Genomic DNA, 22,115 nt, shown 5'->3' on the forward strand with positions numbered 1-22,115 from the left:
TCTAACTCAGTACATGCTCAATATGCCCACCATTTTGTTTCCCAACTTTCTTCAAAGGAACGCTGAAGTTAGTGAGTACCCTACAGCACATGTCTTCCCTAATTTCACTGAAAATTTAAAGAATAAGTCTTGTGAGCTCCATTAAATCACGTGGACAGTTCAGGAATTTTTTTCCCTTTAGGTACCCCCAAAGAAAAGAGTCACATGGATTGAGGTCTGGACTATTGGGGGGCCAATTTTGTCCATCATTGAAGCAACCTGGAAACCTGAGTGAAATGATCCGCATGTCGAAATGCTTGTGTAAAAACTCCAACACAGTGTTTGCAGTATGTGGCCTTGCTCCATCTTGCATGAATCACTGTGTGTTGAAGGGCAAGGCAGTAGCAAGAAGCTGTGGAATGAATCTATTGCGAAGCATGCTCAAATAACGTTCGCTGTTCAGTTTCTTCAAAGACAAAGGGTCCAGTAAGTCCGTGACTGGAAATTGCTGCCCACGCTGTAATCCTCGGAGCATAATGTCATTCATGAAGCACTTGTGGGTTTTCAGTGGCCCAAAAATGTACATTTTGTTTGTTAACCACACCATCTAAATGAAAATGCGCCTCATCTGAAAACCAAACGTTGTTGAGAGTTTCTTCCCTATCCTCCACCCACTGAGCAAACAGTAGTCTCTGCTGCTTGTGTTCTTCAGTGAGCTTCTGTGCACTGGTCATCTTGTATGGGTACATGTGGAGGCCACTTTTAAGAATGCATTGAATGGAGCGACTGGGTATTCCCAGTTGCACTGCTGCCTTTCTACACAATTTCCCGGGACTTCTCTGTACAGCAACTCGTACTGCTTAAATATTCTCTGGCGAACAAACAGGCTTAGGCCGAGGTCGCTTCGATTCCAATACTGTTCCTTCCTGTACAAATTTATCGTACAACCCGTGAATGGTCTTCTTTCAAGGGACCCATCGTGTGTTAAACTGTTGTCGAAAACGCCTGTGAGTCACAACAAGGCTTTTCGTTTCATGAAAAAGTAACACAATTGCCGATCGTTGCTGTGTTGTCAGTCTTCCATTGTCAGCCATTGCTGGTTACTAGTCTCCTAGTGGCAGTATCGTGAATTACATGTCATTTCGTAACTCATTTGTTTATCCAAGCTCTGCTGGTACTGCTGTAGAGATCCCGGCGGAGTATCTAATGTGTGGTGTAAATTGTAAAAGAAACAATTGGTAACACATTTTGTACGCCACCCTATAGTTAAGTTGTGCCACAAATTCCTCTTCTCCCCAATTCTATTCAGTATCTCCTCATTAGTCACATAATCTACCCATCTAATCTTCAGCATTCTTCTGTAGCACCACATTTCGAAAGCTTCTGTTCTCTTCTTGTCTAAACTATTTATCGTCCATGTTTCACTTCCATACATGTATACACTCAAAACAAATACTTTTTGAAAAGACTTCCTGACACTTAAATGTATACTCAATGTGAACAAATTTCTCTCCTTCAGAAGTGCTGTCCTTGGCACTGCCAGACTACGTTTTATATTCTCTCCACTTCAACCTTCGTCAGTTATTTTGCTCCCCAAATAGCAAAACTTATCTATTACCTTAATTGTCTTATTTCATAATGTAATTCTGTCATCATCACCCAATTTAATTTGACTACATTCCATTATTCTTGTTTTGCTTTTGTTGATGTTCGTCTTATATCCCTCTTTGAATGTGCTGTCCATTCTGTTCAACTGATCTTCCAGGCCCTTTACTGTCTCTGACAGAATTACAATGTCATTGACTAACCTCAAAGTTTTTATTTCTCCTCCCTGGATTTTAATTCCTACTCAAAATTTTTCATTTGTTCCCTTTATTGCTTGCTCAATATGCAGACTAAGCGACACCAGGGATAGGCTAAAACCCTGTCTCACTCCCTTCCCAACCACTGCTTTCCTTTCGCTCCTCCCCTTTTATAACTGCCATCTGGTTTCTGTACAAATTGTAAATAGCCTTTCACTCCCTGCATTTGACGACTGCCACCTTCAGAATTGAAAGAGAGTATGCCAGTCAACATTGTCGAAAGCTTTCTTTAAGTTTACAAATACTAGAAATGTAGGTTTGCCTTTCCTTCATCTATCATCTAAGATAAATCATAGGGTCGGTATTGCCTCACGTGTTCCAACGTTTCTACGGAATCGAAACTAATCTTCCCTGAGGTCAGCACCTACCAGTTTTTCCATTCGACTGTACAGAATTCATGTTAGTATTCTACAGCTATGACTTATTAAACTGATAGATCGGTAATTTTCATGCCTGTCAACATTTGCTTTCTTTGGAATTGCAATTATTATATTCTTCTTGTAGTTTGGGGGTATTTTGCCTGTCTCATACATTTTTCTGACCAGATGGCAGAGTTTTTTTCAAGGCTGGCTGTCCCAAGGCTATCAGTAGTTTTAATGGATGTTGTCTCCTCCCAGGGCCTTGTTTCAACTTATGTCTTTCAGTACTGTCAAATTCTTCATGCAGTATCGTATCTCCCATTTCATCCTCATCTACGTTCTCTTCCATTTTCAAAATATTGCCCGCAAGTGCATCGCCCTTGTATAGACCTTCTATAGGTCTCTTCAGTATTCCAGTAGGCAGTGTTTGTCTTGCCCCTAGTCATATATGCCTCTACATCCTAAAATTTGTCCTGTTACCATCCCTGCTGAGCCATTCTCCACTTCCTGTCGATCTCATTTTTGAGACGTTTGTATTCCTTTCAGCCTGCTTCATTTACTGCATTTTTATATTTTCACCATTCATCTATTAAACTCAGTATCTCCTCTGTTACCCAAGGATTTCTACTAGCCTCATCTTTTTACCTACTTGATCCTCTGCTACTTTCACTAGATATCTCTCAAAGCTACCCTTCCTCTTCTGCTGTATCTCTTACCCATGTCCTTGTCAATGGTTCCCTAGTGCTTTCTGAAACACTCTACGATCTCTGATCCTTTCACTTTATCCAGATCCCATCTCTTACAATTCCTACCTTTTTGCAGTTCTTTCAGGTCTGGATAGATATCTGCTTATTACACATTGCAACCTTCTCCAAATGTCGGCGGTATCTTTCAGTCAGCAGACAAGATTGGCCTGTATGCTTTTATGCTGCATGTGTCCCTTCATGCTTCCACTTCACTATCTCATCAGAAACAGTGGACGTAGGAATGTTCAGGAGTGTGGAAAGCTCGCATACAGACATGTGACACCAATGACACCCTATCATCTGACCACATTCAAAGTCAATGAGCTCCGCAGAGCGCCCCATTTTGCTCTCTCACGATGTATAATGACTACTGAGGTCTCTGATATGGAGTAGGTGGCAGCACAACGCACCAAATATGTGAAAGTAAGTTTTTGGGAGTGGCCCGAAGCTTTTCAGCACATAGTGTATGATGAAGTTGTGCTCTATGCAAAATTCTACCAGACGGCTTCCTCTTTCATTCCTTACCCACATTCCATAGTCACCTCCTCCTTTTCCTTCTCTTCCTTTTCCTACTATTGAATTCCAATCCCCTATGTCTATTAAATTTTCGTCTCCCTTCGTTATCTGAATAATTTCTTTTATCTCATCATACATTTCTTTAATCTCTTCATCATCTGGGGACCTAGTTGGCATATGAACTTGTACTACTGTGGTAAGTGTGGGCTTTGTGTCTATCTTGGCTACAATACTGCATTCACTATGCTGTTCATAGTAGCTTACCCACACTCCTGTTTTTTATTCATTTTTAAACCTACTCCTCCATTACCCCTATATGATTTTGTATTTATAATCCTGTATTCATCTGACCAGAACTCTTATTCCTCATGCCATCAAACTTAACCAATTCCCACCGTATTTATCTTTACCCTATCCATTTCCCTTTTTAAATTTTCTAACCTGCCTGCCTGATTAAAGGGTCTGACATTCCATGTTCCAATTTGTAGAACATAAGTTTTCTGTCCCCTGATAACGATGTCATCCTGGAGATCTGAATGGGGGACTATTTGACTTCCGGAATATTTTACCTGAAGAGGACACCATCATCATTTAATGGACAGTAAAGTTGCATCCCCTCGTGAAAAATTAAGGCTATAGTTTCCCCTTGCTTTCATCCGTTTACAGTACCAGCACAGCAAGGCTGTTTTGGTTAATGTTACAAGACCAGATCAGTCATTCATCCTGACTGTCGCCCCTGCAACTACTGAAAAGACTGCTGCCCCTCTTAAGGGACCACATGTTTGTCTGGCCCCACAACAGATACCCCTCCGTTGGGGTTGCACCTACGGAACGACTATCTGTATTGCTGAGGCACACAAGCCTCGCTACCAGTGCCACGGTCCATGGTTCATGTTAGGTCCACTCCTTTGTGACGATCATGTTTCCCATTGAGTAAACGTTTAAGTGTCAGGAAGTCTTTTCTGAAAGTATTTGCATTGAGTGTGGCATTTTTCATGAAAACAATGCACCATTTCACAAGGCCAGGAGTGTGATTGAGTGGTTTCAGGAACACAGTGGTGAGTTCCAATTGATGTGTTGGCCACCCAACTCGCCAGCCCTGAACCTGGTTGAACAGATCTGGGATGTGATTTAACATAACGTCAGAGATCATCCCCCCTTCCAGAATTTATGGGAATGAAGTGGCCTGATTGTATAAATATGGTTCCAACTTCCTCCAGTGATCTATGAAGGCCTCATTGCTTCTGTGCCACTATGTCTCCCTACTGTTGTCTGTGCCAGAGGTGTACATACCAGCTTTTAGATGAGTGATGATAATCTTGGGCTGATCAGCCTATGGCAGTTACCATTATTGAAAGAAGGTTGTATTATTGTAATGATTGTGATGGTATAATGATACTGCCACATAAAGTTCGGCTAAACAGTACATGCTGCCCACGAGCCCTGCATGACTCACCCTCCAGTCCAACTTTAAGACACCGACTGCCCGTGAGATCCACTGCTGTTCCTCTACACCCATTGTTGCTCCACAATGCCCACTGGTGCCACGAGCTCTGAGCTGTGAGAATTCGAAGAGGGAGCCCACTGTGGTTCAGCCTCCTCCACCAAACCAAAATCCCCCGTCCCCACCATTAAGGAGAGCTTTACATATGCCTCTCCTTGAGATGAGTAATGTGCATGTGTGAGGCTTTACTCGTCCATAAATTCAGAACCAGGAGGTTTGCCGAACTCACCACCCTGACAATCTAACAGGGTCCCAACAACTGAGGAGCTAGCTTGCTATCGAACCCTAACTCCCCCTTTTCAGCAATATTAGGGTTTCGGACTAACACTGTGTCCCCAGCGTTTCCAATGAACCGTTTAGCCCCTTACTAACAGATGGATAACCTGTGACAGGCAATTTTGGTATTATGTCTAGCCTGGCTCCAGTTGTGCTGTGTTACTGCTAGGGTGACTTGTTCTTGAAGCAAATCATTGATTGACTACAGGTTGACAAGAGGAAAATTGACTGGATGTGCTAACATAAGGGATACTGGAGCAGCCTCCAGGGACTTGGGTTGTGCAGTGTTAAAGATAAAATTGAGCCACTTTGTCTGAGCCTTGTTGTGAAAGATAAGCACAGCCTTCAACTTGCAGTTCACCTGGTCAGCAAAGTATGCTGGTAAAAGGATTTGTGGTCACATCTTTAATTCCATTATCAAAGCAGAACCTCACAAATAGCTGGGAAACAGAAGCTATCAAGCATCCTCGGTGGCCTGGAAACAGAAAAAATTCATAACAAATGCTGGCCAGCTGCCAGGAATGTCATTTCTCTGCTCGGAATGTGTCAAAAAAACGAGAAAAGTCATCCATGATAACTAGTAGGTGCCTAATACACACACACACTTGATGAAGTGGACCTATATAATCCATACAAAGTTAATCCATCAGGCATTCCTAACAGGTAGGCTCTAAGAGCCACTTGAGGGAATTCAAGTTCAGCTCAGCTCCCTTACGGCTCTCACACTCCTCCACCAACCTCTGGACAGCCTTATTCAGGGAGGACCAGGTGACATGTTGAGTGATCTTGACCCCACCAACCTCCAGCCTTGCTTATACAGGGAGGACCAGGTGATGTGTCGTCTGATCTTGACAACAGTTTTATAAATGCCTAAGAGGTTATTATGGAAATAATAAGCCAAAACCTAACTAAGAGCTTGATTGTCAGTCTCTAAACAAAATTCCTGGTCTTCAAAATAAAATCTGAATTTCTTAAGGGCAAACATAACCACCAAGGCTTCCCATTCATACATGGAATATTTCATCTCCGCAGGTGAAAGTTCCCAAGGTGCTTTGCTATAGGGCATCAACATGCAACACCTCCCCTGCCATTCTGTTCCTGTAGGAGGACAGCTACCACTTTCTACTCCAGAAGAATTAGGTGTCTGTCTGCAAGAAGAACATGACCTCAAAATTTGGTATGTCTAATACTAGTGGGTTACTAAGCACCACCTTAATGGCTTCAGAAGATTCTGGATGACTTTCATCCCATGTGAAATTTCTTAAATCGTTAAGGCACCCCACTAATTTAATAAAATTCGGCACAGACTTTCGAAAAAATTTGTCATGCCTATGAACCGTGCCACAGCTTTCTTATTTCTAGGAGCTGGAAATTTTCGCAAATCACTAGTACGCTCCTGGTCAATTTCAATCCAATCAGTGAAACTAAGATGTCCCAAGGATGAAACCTATGTCCCAGAGTCATTTTAGATGGCTTCACAGTAAGTCCCACCTCCCTCTGGTAAACCAGAACTGCCTCAAGATGTTGCAGGTTTTCAGACAGACTAGAACAGTAAACAACCATGCCATCTAGGTAATTAGAGACACACTTGAATGTGAAATCACCAAAAACACAATCTAGATGGCAAGACATAATGGTAACTCCCGTTGGAAAACCAAAGGGCACCCTGTTAAAATTGTGGAGGTTCCAATCTGTACAGCAGGCGGTAATATACTTGAAATCCTCTGTTAACATGATCTGATAATATGCGAGATTGAGATCCAGGACAGCAAAATACTGAGCCTGACTGAACCAAGTAAACGATTATGCAGATTGGGAAGTGGCACAGATTCCAAAACTGCGTTCTCATTAACTGCACCATAACCCACAACAGGATGAAACACCCCATTGCTGCCCATAGATACTGAGAATATGGTAGAAGCATAGGCTGAAGTTGAGGGATGGAGAAAACCTCTCTGGAATGTCATTTGTAAGGCAAATCTTGTACTGGATTTTATCAGTGATGTCCAATCTGTTAGTTAACATCTGTGGTAACCGATCAAAAACTTCCAGTACCAGCATCACCTCTACTGGATGAAGGTGACTGAGCTGAAATGGCAAACATTGCAGTAACACACTATGAATTCCTGTGGCAACCTGACAGGAGCACAATGTGAATGTTTCAGCTGGGTTAAATTTAAAATAAACAACCCTGCCTTGACAAACTAGCACAAACCCACTACCACTTACAAAAACACACTGCAAAATTAAGTTCACTGAAAGATTTTTACTTACTATCCACTTTACAGGCCAAGAAAATTTTCCAATACTCAGTTTTGCCAACCAGAGGCAACGTGTGCCCAGTGAGAGCTCAACATTGGGAGGACGGATGCAAACAAGGCAATTGACAGGTATGGCAGAACTTCAAATGCCACAGATAATCTAAACGAGAAACTGAACTACCAGAGTTGAGGGGGGTGCACATTCGTTCCTGGTTAAGTTGTACCCAAAAATAAGGCAGGGGTTCCCGTACCTCGGACTTGGCACAGATCCAGCCCTTAGGCAGTAGAACACTACCGTGCCTCTTCCATTCTGTGTGATGTCGGCTGTTTGATTCTCCTTCTATGTCACCAGACATCGCCATACAAAATGCCAATCTTTGTTACACTGGAAACACATTCTACACTTTTTCCTTATGGGTGGTCCCCTTTTAAATTACTTGGAATCTCAATCCCCATCCTGATAATGGCACTTAAACCCCCATCACTGCTGGTCTGCAAAACTCAGACTTCAATAGCAGACACCAAAGCCTCTAATTCAGTAAAAGATGTGCATTCATTAGCGAAGGTAATCCATGAACAGTCCTGTGGCCACATTTTCTGTAATATGTTATTGAGTATTTGTATCTCTGTGACTTGCAATTCCAGGTATGGAATGGTCATATGCATTCATCTATGAACCTAGGAAAAGGTTCATGAGGAAACTGCAATAGCCAAAAATGTTTATGCCTGAGTAGCCTCTTAATATGAGGTGACAATTTCAGGCCAATAATTGATTTTTACAACTCCCTTGATGTTGCACTTTCATGTAAAATTCGATTGAAAACATGGCTTAACACAGGGGGTACAGCATCTGAACAACAACATTGTCAGTGATGGCCAAAGTGTCAGCATGAAACATAAATTTGACCATGATCCATATGATGGATTTTACCTGTCTTTAAATTCTACATTGAAAGTTCCATTATAGCTTGCAGCAGTAACATTATTTGGTATGGTAATTTCCCAAATGAATTCTCCTGAGGTCCTTATAGGTGTCCGTAGCATTCCTACTACTTCCAGCAGTTATGTCGGTGGGAGAATCTTGTTCACCACCTATTGCTCCTAATTTGTCTAAATAAAGGCAGCTGTCCCTGTAACTGCAGAGCTAATGTAATATGCTCAGAATAGAGATTACATTGTGCAATACCGCACAAGTGATTATCCCAATGGATCAATTGTGCCTGAATTATATGTATTTGCTTATGATGGGGCTGACTACTTTCTAAACACACTACATTCTGACATAAGATTGTCATGGCCACAGCTCAGGCAGCTAGTGCAACATGTACCTCCATGGTGCAGTTGGTACTAATCACCAAGGGGTCATCCACAAGTTGGGCACACCGCCCTTACATGGAAGCTGACAAACTTTTAATTCGTAGATAAACTGTTGATTTTTCAATGAGGACAAACTGGGACAGTTGTGGGACCCCATGTTCCGCAGTGGATACCTGCAAACACACACCTCGTGGTGAATGACAGTATGACACCTTCCCCCTTTACTTCCAGGAAAATAACCATTGCCTGTTACCAACCAAACATCCAGCAGGAAAAGGGGAAATTAAGTGGAACGACTAGATGGATTGGGGTTCACATGAGTCTCCATTGTTTATTAAAATGTTTTTATTTAAGAATAATAACTAAAGTCAGATACATTAGCAGGATTACAAACACCACTCCGAACTTTCAAATTTAAGACATTACACACCTTAGTTTAGTGACAATTTAAATAAAGCAATAGTTAACGACTAAAGCTGTGTCTGACACCAGTTCTTAGATTTTAGATTCAAAATTTCCATCTTCACAAACCGCAAATGAGAAAATGCTTCAACAAATAATTATATGGAAACAGATGGCTCTTTAAGACAACACAGAAGCATAACTCATCTCAAAGGTTAAAACTGAATAGCTATACTGGAAGACAGAGCAGTTTATAGCTGCCTCGGGACCCCTAGAAAAAGGAAATTCTTAAAATACACCTCCAATTGCATCTAGATAATTTAATAAAGTAAACAGGTGCACTGATTTCTAGAGCTACCTTCAGGCAGACAGACAGAGCAAGTTTCTAAATCTTGCACCAGTGAGCAGTTAAGTAATTAAAAAGAGAATGAGCGTGCACCGATCGATATAACTGGCTTCAGACACAGTGAAAATTCTATTAAGGCATACTGTAGAAAATCCCTAAGTGATTCAGTATGTGAATGTGCATGCATAGCAGCTCAAGAACACCCTTTAAAAAGGAGAACTAGTAATTAGTAGTCAGAACCTACTTGTAGCAGTAAATAAATAACAGGTGAGAAATGCTCACTTCATGACAACTTTAAAATACCAAACACTTGAACAATTAAATCTGGTAAGCAGTAACTCACCCAGAGATGGAATAAATTTCTTTCACTCTCCACCTCACAAATGGCCAGTGAACGAACACGAAAAACATTCAGAGCTCAGTAACACTTGATGGTTTTACACACTTTTGCTTGTTCCAGCCTCTGAGCGTCAAATGTGCCTGTTACTTACCAACAGGCTATATTTTCACAAATCTGGATGACATCTGAAGTGACGTGTGATTCACATAGAGATGATCAGCATGTGACCATTCTAACAGTGCTCGACAGTATGTACAGCAAAGGCACTCGACCCAACAAACCCCCAAAAATCAAAATGTACAAAATTTTAGTACAAATTTCGAATAGTGATTTACGCAACTTGAGTGAAGGCAGCCTATCGGTAGCTGGCAGTGGTGAATTCCCTGAGGCCGATATACGGAGGCAATGTTAACAGCCACAGCATGATAAGCATGCCCTGAGTCCAAGTCCAAAACAATCAAAGTGTGCCACAACAGTAGAAAACTGGAGCAGACTAAGGAGCGTCTAAATTCCACTGTCATTCTCACTTAATACAACTGCACGGCCACGATAGTTGGATAGATCAATGGACTCGTCACATGATTCTCATCAATAACTCGGTCTAAGGCTAAACATGGTCACGCTGAAAACAGTATTCAGGATTACCAAATCATCGAATCCACTGCTAAACATGGGGAATTGAATAGCAATAACAAGCTTGTCTAGTTGCTAGACACTGCCCTAACCCCTTCCAAGGCAATGCCACAAGGTATTAAGTCATGCAACACAACTGAAATCGCGCAGTTTTTCAGATGAGAAAGCTTGTTGCATATTGTGACTTCCACAGAGAAGAACAAATAGCAAATACAGATAGCCAAGACCACACCAATGTACTGTCTTTCATTAACACATGTGTCTGCAATTATTAACTTGACAGAACTTTTGAAGGGCTATTAGTCATCCATTCTGTCAATTGTGGCTGAATGGCAAATACTGTTGACGTACCCTACGTGGCTCTTATCGTGCCCCATGGCGCCCCAAGCTCCAAGCCAAAGAAGTGACATCACCAGGTGCAGGATGGGAATTCAAAGAGGTACCCCGCCATGCCTCAGATAGTAATAATAATAAAATCATAATGATCATTATTTGTACTAGTATATTAGTATTATTGTAGGCAGTTAATTAATACAAAAATCAATTAATAAGATGTCTTTGTATCTTTTGCCCAGCATCTCTCTTCAAGGCATCTTCTTTGCGTACACCATTTTGCTTCATTATTTTGTCGATATACTCTTTCTGAAAGTTAAGTGGTATACTTTGTTTCTATCAGTAAGACGATTTCCAATAAAAAATTATTCTTTGGCTGCTAATTATCTAACATCCTCAACAGATCCCAATATCAGTTTAATGATTTTCTTCCTATGCTATCACTGTTTCATTTGTTCTCATTTCAGTCATGATATGCTGGTGCTGTTCCATAAATAATCTTTCCAGAACTTTGTCTTCTTTTGAGATTAGCAAGTAAAACCCATAGTTCAGATCCACAGAATAGGACTGGTGTAGCCTGTAGCCTACTCTCTCTTTTTGTTCTGTTAGAAACGTGCTTGTCCCACCAAAAGGAATTCATGAAGTTAGAATAGTATTAAGTAGTGTGCCAACGTAGGGTGTGTGCGTTTAATAATTTTATCATAAATAAGCATTCAGTGCAACAAGGTTTTGATGTAACTGTTCTAGACATTTTATTATTCTGATCATAAAAGTAGTATGAGTGATGTGGCACTTGACAGTCCAGTTTCTGCTCCCCCACACAGTTGGTTTAAACTGTATTGTAATTTGATATGAACAACATTGATTTTATGAACAACATTGAAGTCATTGTTTCAGGTAGTAGCTGTGTTATTTTACTTCATTACACTACCATTATATGCATATGTAGATAATGAAGCTAGAAAATATGATTGAAAACAATAGCATAGGGAGAAGGCTGAAATGAAAGATCATAATGAATTTTCAAGGGCATTGTCATTAATCAGTCTTACAATTTTTTGCTGCCTCCCATTGAAGTATACCATAGTGAAATCGCCACTCAGAATTTTGAACTCAAAAGAGAACACTTAACAATAACTACTATTTAGTTATAAAGTAGTGTGATGGTTGGGGTTTATCTGTGTGATATATTTTATATAATATGGGAGGACTGTGACTGCTTAAAAGTACTTATTACAGTTTGTTATTTTTGCCACAGGGCCAAGATTATCCATGCAGCTTGAATGTAAAAGAAGAGTTGGAGGAGGGTGTGAATAAAGAGGTAATTTTAGAATTTATATGACTACGTGGAAGTAATCTTGTTTAGTTGTGGTGAAAATAATGAGATGGTAATCAATTGTGTGTGTATTCACTTTAGCAGTCCTGTTTTTACTTTAGGGTAAAGATAACAAGGGTTACAGTATTACAGTATGCTCCAGGTTGGAAACGAGGAAACCGGTAAAATAGAATATTTTGTTACACTTTACCCATATGGATTTAAACATTATCTTTGAGCAGGTGAAGTAGTTTGTGAGTTTGTAGAATTGCTTCTTTACAATATAAGTGCAAATAAAAATTAAATGAGATAGCATTGATGAAGTTATATGAAAATTGGTACCAAGTCCCAAGACTCAAGCTATGATTTCCTGTTTTAATGAGTAGTTCCCTTAATGGTTCCATGTATGTGAACTCCAGCATTGGATGTTTTTATTCGCCATGTGATACTGCTGTGACAGTTACAGAATCATTGAAGGAATATCTACACAAAGTAGTGCAGAAAAAGTAGGTGATCCTAACCTACTGAGTAGAGACTAAGATGTCTGAGCATACATTGCAAGTGGTGTGGACAGGCAGTCTTGTGAAGTACTTTAGAACCGTTTTCTGAAAGCTGTCTTAAGCTGCTGGTTTAACAGCCCACACAAAATTGAAATAGTTGAAATACTGCAACTATAAACAGGCTTGTCCTTACAGATACTATTAGTACAGAAAGGGGCTAGTGATCATGATGCCAGCACAGCGACAGAGGTAAATGAAACTTCCTGGCAGATTAAAACTGTGTGCCGGACTGAGACTTGAACTCGGGACCTTTGCCTTTCACGGGCAAGTACTCTACCATCTGAGCTACCCAAGCACGACTCACGCCCCATCCTCACAGCTTTACTTCTGCAAGGTTCGGAGGAGAGCTTCTGTAAAGCTTGGAAGGTAGGAGACGAAGTACTGGCAGAAGTAAAGCTGTGAGGACGGGGCGTGAGTGGTGCTTGGGTAGTTCAGATGGTAGAGCACTTGCCCGCGAAAGGCAAAGGTCCTGAGTTCGAGTCTCGGCCCGGCACACAGTTTTAATCTGCCAGGAAGTTTTATATCAGCGCACACTCCGCTGCAGAGTGAAAATCTCTTTCTGGATGGTAAATGAAGTTAATGAATCCTTTAAGAGGGCTAGGTGAATAGATTTGCTAGAAAGAGCAGGTAAGTAGTTGTTAACATCCCATTTAAACAATGAGAATGTCATTTACTTCCAATATGATCTACATAGAAGAAGATGGACAAACACTAAATGGACTGTAAATCACACGCTGAATAAGTATGTGGTGAGTAACTGGATTACAGACGGGAAAGACCCACTGTGGGAAAACACTGAGGAAGCAGACTGTTGTACTCTCAGTTCAAAAAAGTATGCACAGTGGTGACAGCCAAGTGCTAATGGAAATTCTTCTGTCCGTAAAAAGATCTATGCGTGAAGCATACAACTACCACCATCATACATGCGCAACAGATTTTACAGAGAACACGAGACATTTCTGGTCAAAGACTTCTATCCAGGCAGTCATTGACCAGTCTGGTGTGGCTTTGGAGGAAAGCAGAAGGTGGTCACTAACCCCTCTCTGTATTTAGTTATCAAGTTTGTGCAGGAGGATCATACCAACATATTGTTGTTTCACTGTCACACAGACTCCTGTATTAGGAACATAGTAATAGGATCCCTGGAGTAGAGAAGCAACTGGAAGAGTTGAAAACATAATAGTCGCCATGTCCAAACAGGATCACAAATCATATGCCCAGAGAGTACTCTACAGCATTTTCCTCATACTTAGCTTGCATTTATTTGAAATCTCTCGCCTAGTGCAAAGACTCGGGCAGCTGGGAAAAAGTTCAGGTGGCTTCTGTATATAAGAATGGTAAAAGAATGTACCTGCAAAATTACAGAGCAATATCATAATGATTATTTGCTCCAGAGTTCCTGAACATATCCTCAGTTCAAATATAATTAATTTCTTTAAGACAGAAAAGTTTTTATCCACAAATCAGCATTGATTTTGTGCAGTACTCATCTTGGTCTTCTATCAAATTACATACTGTGAACCATGGATGATGGGCAACAGGCAAGATTCCACATTCCTATATTTCCAGAAAGTATTTGAACAGTGCACCACTGCATACTGTAAATAGAGGTATGAGCATATGGAATAGGTTCCCCGATATATGAATGGTGCAAAGACCTCTCAAGTAACAGAGGCCAGTACTTTGATCTCAACAGCAACTGTTTTTTTCTGAGACAAGAGTATCATCAATAGTGCCACAGAGAATGGTGCCATATCTGTACAGGGTGATTCAAAAATGCATGTAAATATTTCAAGGGTGTATTTGTGAGGTAAATATAAGACAAAAATGTTCTATACAATTTTTTCCATACTTGGCTTATTACAGAGTTATGAACAAAACAGGATAATACATTCAATACAACGTAAGGTATTTAATTCCCAGAGTTCACAGTTTAATTACAGTGCATTTGGACTAACAACGCAAACTGATAAATAAACGTGACGTAACAAACTGAAACAATTCCTCGCGAACACTGTATTAATTTAGGTCCTGTTGATTGAACTACAGCAATGCACAATAACTAAGGAAAATTGAAGCATTTTACAGACTGTACTGTACTGTACTGTATTTGCACAAATCTTAATGCAATGCATGTTCAAAATGCTGTCCCTGAACTTGCAGACAGACCCGTGCTCATCGCATCAATGATCTCTGCACATTACACAGTCCGTTCAACTCTCCACGAATAATTTCACAACCACCTTCAATTCTTTGTTGTAGCACTTCTCTGTTCGGTACTGCAGAAGAATACACCAATGTCTTTAGTCGGCCCCATAAATAAAAGTCTAAAGGGTTCAGGTCAGGTGATCTGGCTGGCCAAGCAATTGGTCCTCCGCGACCTATCCATCGATGTGGATACGCAGAATTGAGGTACGCCCTTACGTTGCGGCTGTAATGGGCGGGAGCACCATCGTGCATAAACCACATGGTGGCTCGTGTTGCAAGAGGGACATCCTGTAACAATCCAGGCAATTCTCCCTCCAAAAATTCGCAGTACGCGTGCCCATTCAGCCTTGGAGGCAGAACATGAGGTCCGAGTAAGTAATTCCCCACAATACCACACCAAATGTTTATGGAGAATTGATGTTGATATCCACGCACAATTCTCGCGCCAGGATTCTCGACAGCCCACTGGTGCATATTATGCGAATTGATTACACCCGCACGAGTAAACATGGCCTCATCTGTGAATAATATCCGCCGAATGAACATTGGATCATTCAAATGACGCTCTTGTAACCACTGGCAGAATTGCTGACGGCGAGGATAGTCTTCAGGTGTCAATTCGTGCACTTTTTGCAGGTGAAATGGATGCAACTGTTGTCTCCGAAGCAGCCGCCATACAGTAGATTGTGGAAGTCGTACAGCTGCACTAATTTGTCTCGTACTGATAGATGGATCTTGGTCTACCAGGTCCAAAACATGTTCCTCGACGTTCACTGCATGCTCAAGTGGTCGACCTGAATGTGGCCCAGGACGAATGCCATACTCCCGCATACGTCTGTCCACAGATACAAACGTCTGATGACTTGGTAACCGTCTTCCTGGAAACAGCTCACTGTACCTTCGTCTTGCTGCAAGTGCATTTCCATCTGCTGCACCATACACAAGGTGCATATCAGCATACTCACTGTTTGAGTACATCATGTGCACGAAACCTTTAGCCTTCCGACGATGAATGAACGACAGGACGTACTTTTCCGTTACCAACAACATCAGCGCCATCTTCCGTACAGTAGGAGTAAACATCACGTGCAAACAAAAACAAACACTATTCATGCAGTTTCGAACCAACTGTTGGGAGATACGTATGTGAATTACGTACCAGAATATGGCATCCTGCTGCTTGCACTGCCGTCGTTTTGATACGGACATGACTTTCGTATTTAACGATAACTCTGGAATTAAACGTTTATGGAAAAACATTTATAGAACATTTTTGTCTTATATTTACCTCACAAATACACCCTTAAAATATTTACATGCATTTTTGAATCACCCTGTATATGAAATGATCCGATGAGCAGCATTCTGTGCCTGTTTGCTAATGGCATTGTGTGTGGGGAAGGATCATCACTAAGTGACTACAAGGATACAAAATGACTTGGACAAACTTTTTATGTGGTGTGATGAATGGCAGATGCAGAAATATTCAAGTAACTGCAGATGAGTAGGAAAAACAATCCCATAATGTTGTATACAACATCAGTACTCTACAGCTTGACAGTCTGGTCAATAAAATGTTTAGGTATAACATTGCAGGGGCCGGCCGGAATGGCCGAGCAGTTCTAGGCGCTACAGTCTGGAGCCGTGTGACTGCTACAGTTGCAGGTTTGAATACTGCCGTGGGCATGGATGTGTGTGATGTCCTTGGGTTAGTTAGGTTTAAGTAGTTCTAAGTTCTAGGGGACTGATGACCTCAGAAGTTAAGTCCCATAGTGCTCAGAGCCATTTCAACCATAACATTGCGAAGTGATATAAAGTGGAACAAGCACGTAAGGATGGTAGTAGGATGGGGAATAATCAACTTTTTTTGTATTTTGAAAACTGTGGTTCATTTGTAAGGGACACTACGTATAGAACAGCATAGAAGTGCGTAGTAGTAGTAATTGTTGTTGCTGTGGTAATAGATGCCATCCACGATGCACCGCTTGGTGGCTTGCACAGTTTTAATGCAAATGTACATGCACAGTAGCCAGAAAGAAGATAATCAAGCTGCAGATTCCATGTGAAATGCATTCTCAAGCTTTATAAGTTTGGTAAGCCCATTTGTAAGGCTAATAAGTTGTTAACTGGCGTATGTGACAGAGCCAAGGATCAGTCATCTGCTTGTGTCATGAAGAGAATACATGGCTGAAAGCTAAACATAAATATAAACTAGAGGTAAAGCTGTCATCAGCCTGGAGGTTTTAAACACCGGAGTTCTCTACTACACACAGTCCTACTGACTACTATGTGCTTTACCCTCTTTCCACATCTGAACTGATTTACCCAACTAGTTACAAAGTACCTGCTGTTCAATGATCAAGGACCTTTGGATTTGCAGTGTCACAATTACCCATTGAGCCACCAAGTACTAGAAAAAGGCAGAAGCACTTTGCAGTAAAGTCCAGAGCTATAATCCTTATAACTCCATATGGAATGCACTCCAAAAGTAGATGATGAACACACCAGAGGTCACATGACCATAAAGTGTAGTTAGCAGATTCAGTTACACAAAAAACGGTGCTGAACTGACACCTTTCTGCCATTCGAATTGTTCATTTATGGAACAGTGGTTTGCACATGTATACAAACAGGCAAAGGTCATTCCAGCTTTTAAGAAAAGTCACAGGAAATACGTGCAAAACTACAGACATACCTAGTTGGTGCAAAAATCTTCTTGAATGATTTTGTGATCCTGTATGACGGCTCTTGAAAAAAAAATCAATTCATCTGCAAGAATGGAAATGGATCCCATTATTTCTGGTCATGTGAAACTGTTTAGTCTGCTTCTCCACAGTGCTGCCACAATGTAGTCAGCCTGTAAAATGAGACCATAGTTCTGAAGCAGTATCTGTGGGAAAGCTAGCAAAGTTGATGTGCCTTTCAATGACTTAGTACTTCTGCTATGCAGTTAGTCATTACTTTATGCCTTAAATTACGTGAAAACAGTAAGATACATTAGAACTGAATGGTACAAATGGATAGGTGGGATGTACCTGCCATTACCACATTGTAAACTATACAAGTACCTTCTCTTGTGATGGTGTGCAACAGTCATAGCTAATCCACAAAACATATGGAATGAAAATGAATGTTTGCATAACTGCCTACTTATTTGTGGTAAAAAGTATTTTAAGAATAGTTATATATGTTGGCAATATAAGAATATTATTGAGTCTGAGAATCCTACTTTCACTACTGTTTGGGGGTTACCACCAATAGCATGCGCTTTCATTAATTGTACAAATTTCACCCATATTCATTCTTGCCCTTCGTCTCCCCTCCGCTCTTCTGATGCTACCATCCCACAGGTGTGTCATCTGTCTCTTCAGTGTACATTCCATGGCTTGCTAAATATTTCAAGGGTTTCTGCTCAATGTTTCAGCCAGCTTTGGTCCAAACGTATTTTGAACATAACAGCTTTCTTGGAGGGCATTACATTCAGGAACTACAAATACATCAAGAATTTACTGTTAACATGTTGATGGTAGTATGGTCTTTACTTTGTATGCAGTCTGACTAGCGTGCATTCATCAGAGGACCTCAAACAACTGCCTAGCCCAAAAAACGCTTGCTTTGTGTAGTGCACCACTGACCCATCAAGTATTTCTACAATTCTCCACCTCATAACGCATTTCCAGCAGTCTGCAGTTTGGGCAGTCAAAGAATCGATGAAGCCTTTGGTTGAGTCCCTCCACTCACGCCAAACCAAAGGACTTGAATCAATTCTGGGAATGCTGATACAAACTGTGTGCGCTGCATGCACTCATGTGTGACACAAGGGCTCTTCGCCATTTCTGCTACCTCTCAATATAAACTGAAGGTGGCCTCAGAACCCAAACGATGGGTGTCATTGGCACCAACATCAGCCCCCCCAGAGGATCCACAACTCTTTTGTGGATACGTGCATAGCGAGCACGGGGCCCCGAGCTAATGTGGCCTTCCTTCCTTTCCGGGCTGCATACCTTCCCTTTCCGCATCCTTCCCCATCCCCTGTCTTCACCCCCCCCCCCTCACCTCTGGCTCTTTCCTTCACTTTCTCCCCCTCTGGGAGTATGGTTTGCGCCTACGTCCGGAGACGGACGCTTGTAAATGTACCGCATTCTTCTTCTTCCTTGCTTGTATGTCTTCTTCCTTCCTTTGTCCTTCTCTTTTCCTTACCTCTTCTCTTTACCCTTTTCTCCGCTGTGGCGTTTGAGACCCCCTCTTCTTTCCTTTCCCTTTCTCTTTCTTCCTCCCTGTGCGTGTCTGAAGGCCGACCCACGCACTTCCATGCGTAGCCGGTGACGGGGTAACGCGTAATTCCCCGCCCCGGGTAGACAGGTAGGACCCGTACGTACCCCCTGGTAAAGGCCAGGCCCAGGGAGTGGTGATTACCCGAGCTGATACCTTCCGAAAGTGCCGATTGGTCCCTCCGTCCGTTTGTCGGGAGGTGTGACCTGAGGTGTGAACAATCACTTAAGGCGGGTGTGCCCTCGGTGAGGGCCCCCACAAGGGAGGAGCGCGCCATCGGAGACGCCGGTAATCATGGGGGATTCTTCCGCAATGGTTTCCTCACCTTCCACTATGTCTGCTCACAAACGTCAGTTCACTGAGTCTCAGCCACAGACGGTTCTTCCATCGTTGCCACAGTTCCTTGTTGTTTCTCGGTCTGACGTAGGTCACGACTTTTCCACGGTCAACCCTTTCATTATTCAGAAAGGTGTCGACGCAATTGCGGGTCCTGTAAAGTCTTGTTCCAGATTACGGAATGGTACCCTGTTGTTAGAAACACACAGTGCCCTCCAGGCTCAAAAATTGCTGCGTACTTCTCTGCTCCACACGTTCCCTGTCCGGGTGGAACCGCACCGTACCTTAAATTCCTCGCGTGGAGTCGTTTATACACGCTCCCTCGATGGACTGTCTGACGAAGAAATTCAGCACTACCTGTCTGACCAGGGCGTCACCGCTGTTCATCGGGTTATGAAAAGGGTTGACTCGAACATCATTCCAACCCGCACTGTCTTCTTGACATTTGACAAAGTTCAACTCCCATCAAAAATCAAAGCAGGCTATGAGATAATTTCCGTTCGCCCTTATGTCCCAAACCCTACGCGTTGCTATCGATGTCAGCGGTTCAATCACACCAGCCAGTCCTGTTCCAATCCGGCCAAATGTGTTACGTGTGGCAAGGATGCCCATGAGGGTGCTTGTCCACCTCCATCCCCTCACTGCATCAACTGTATGGGTGACCACGCTGCTTCCGCTCGAGATTGCCCCGTTTTTAAGGATGAAAAGCTCATCCAGGAAATAAGAGTGAAGGAAAAGGTGTCGACCTTTGCTGCTCGAAAGTTACTCGCCAGTCGACAGCCCACCGTGCCTCAGAAAGGAAAATACAGCACTGTCCTTGCTTCTCCTCGGCCAATAAAGGAGGCGGCCACGCAGACTTGTGACCTCACATTTAGTACCACGGTCGTCAGATCGGCCAGCGCAAAGATCGCCCGTTCAACCTCACCACTTTCGCCTGCCCACTCTATGGCTCACCCTTCGTCGGGTTCTGCTAAATCTCGAGCCCAAAAGTCAGACGCCAAGTCTTCGAAAAAAGAGCATTCTCGTGAAGAGTTTTTACGTACTGCAACTTCACAACCATCGGTTCCTCCTTCCTCTAAACATTATACCTCCAAGAAGGCTACGAAGAAACACAGTTCCTCTCCTTCTCCGCCAAGGCGTGTCCCAACTACAGCACCACCTGGCGGAAATCGCCCTCGGCCATCTTCCGTGTCGCCGAGGCGCACTGCTGGTGGCCGGTCAACTGGCCGATCGTTGGTGGCAGGAGCTGCTCCTGACCAACCTATGGATCAGGATCTTCTGCCTTCGACTGAATGCCATTCCATGCGGTCAGTCGCAAGCTCTGAGCAGTCGTTGAGTTGACAGCACCCTTGGTCACGTTTCTCCATTTTCTGTTCACCCTATGTCCATTATCCACTGGAATATCCGCGGCATTCGCGCCAATCGGGATGAATTGTCGATCCTCTTACGATCCTACTCGCCGGTCATCTTCTGTCTTCAGGAAACAAAGCTGCGTCCCCATGACCGCTTTGTTCTCCCTCATTTTCAGTCCGTCCGATATGACCTCCCCTCTGTTGAAGGCACTCCAGCCCATGGAGGACTCATGATTCTGCTCCATGATACTCTCCATTATCACCCAATCCCCTTAAACAGTTCCTTCCAAGCTGTCGCCGTCCGTCTTTCCCTTTCTGGATACACGTTCTCTCTATGTACGGTATACATTCCATCGTCTACACCACTGGCACGAGCTGATCTCCTTCATCTTCTTGATCAGCTTCCACCCCCCTATTTGCTGGTTGGGGACTTCAATGCCCACCACCCGCTTTGGGGATCTCCACATCCTTGTCCACGTGGCTCACTATTGCTAGACGTCTTCCACCAAGCGGATCTAGTCTGCCTCAACACTGGGGTCCCCACATTTTTGTCTGCCTCCACGGCAAATTTATCTCATTTGGACCTTGCGGTCGGTACTGTTCCGCTAGCCCGGCGCTTCGAATGGTTCGCCCTTGATGATACGCACTCGAGTGACCACTTTCCATGTGTCCTTCGACTGCAGCCTCAACTGCCATATATGCGCTCGCGACGCTGGAAGTTTGCCCAAGCCGATTGTACACTTTTTTCGTCTCTAGCGACATTCGATGACCGTCGCTTTCCCAGCGTCGACGATGAGGTCACACATTTTACCGACGTTATTCTCACAGCTGCGGAACGTTCAATACCACGCACCTCCGAATTGCCCCGGCGCCCCCCAGTTCCTTGGTGGAACGAGGCATGCCGTGACGCAATACGTGAGCGGCGACGTGCTCTTCGCATTTTCCGTCACCATCCAACTTTGGCCAACTGTATCCGATATAAGCAGCTCCGTGCGCGATGCCGTCGCGTCATCCGCGATAGCAAGAAGGCAAGCTGGCAATTCTTTATTAGCTCATTTAACACCTTCACTCCCTCCTCGGAAGTTTGGAGTCGGCTTCGACGGTTCTCAGGCGCGCCTAGTTTCTCCCCGGTCTCTGGGCTCACTGTCGCGCATGATACCTTAGTGGACCCCGTCGCAATTTCTAACTCATTGGGTCA

At 42.9% G+C, this 22,115-nt stretch overlaps 1 protein-coding gene across 7 annotated transcripts in view; it reads left to right on the forward strand.

The window, feature by feature from the left end:
• LOC126426991 (zinc finger protein 431-like) overlaps nucleotides 1-22,115 on the forward strand; it is a 183,579-nt gene that overhangs the window by 5,409 nt on the left and 156,055 nt on the right. For all 7 annotated transcript variants that reach the window (XM_050089147.1, XM_050089150.1, XM_050089148.1 and 4 more), the window contains one exon: nucleotides 12,133-12,195. In XM_050089147.1, coding sequence (XP_049945104.1) covers nucleotides 12,133-12,195 — 63 coding nt within the window. The remainder of the gene's footprint in view (nucleotides 1-12,132; nucleotides 12,196-22,115) is intronic.

The sequence above is a fragment of the Schistocerca serialis genome, chromosome 11 (genome assembly GCF_023864345.2).
Source record: "Schistocerca serialis cubense isolate TAMUIC-IGC-003099 chromosome 11, iqSchSeri2.2, whole genome shotgun sequence".
NCBI classification, from domain to species: Eukaryota; Metazoa; Arthropoda; class Insecta; order Orthoptera; family Acrididae; genus Schistocerca; species Schistocerca serialis.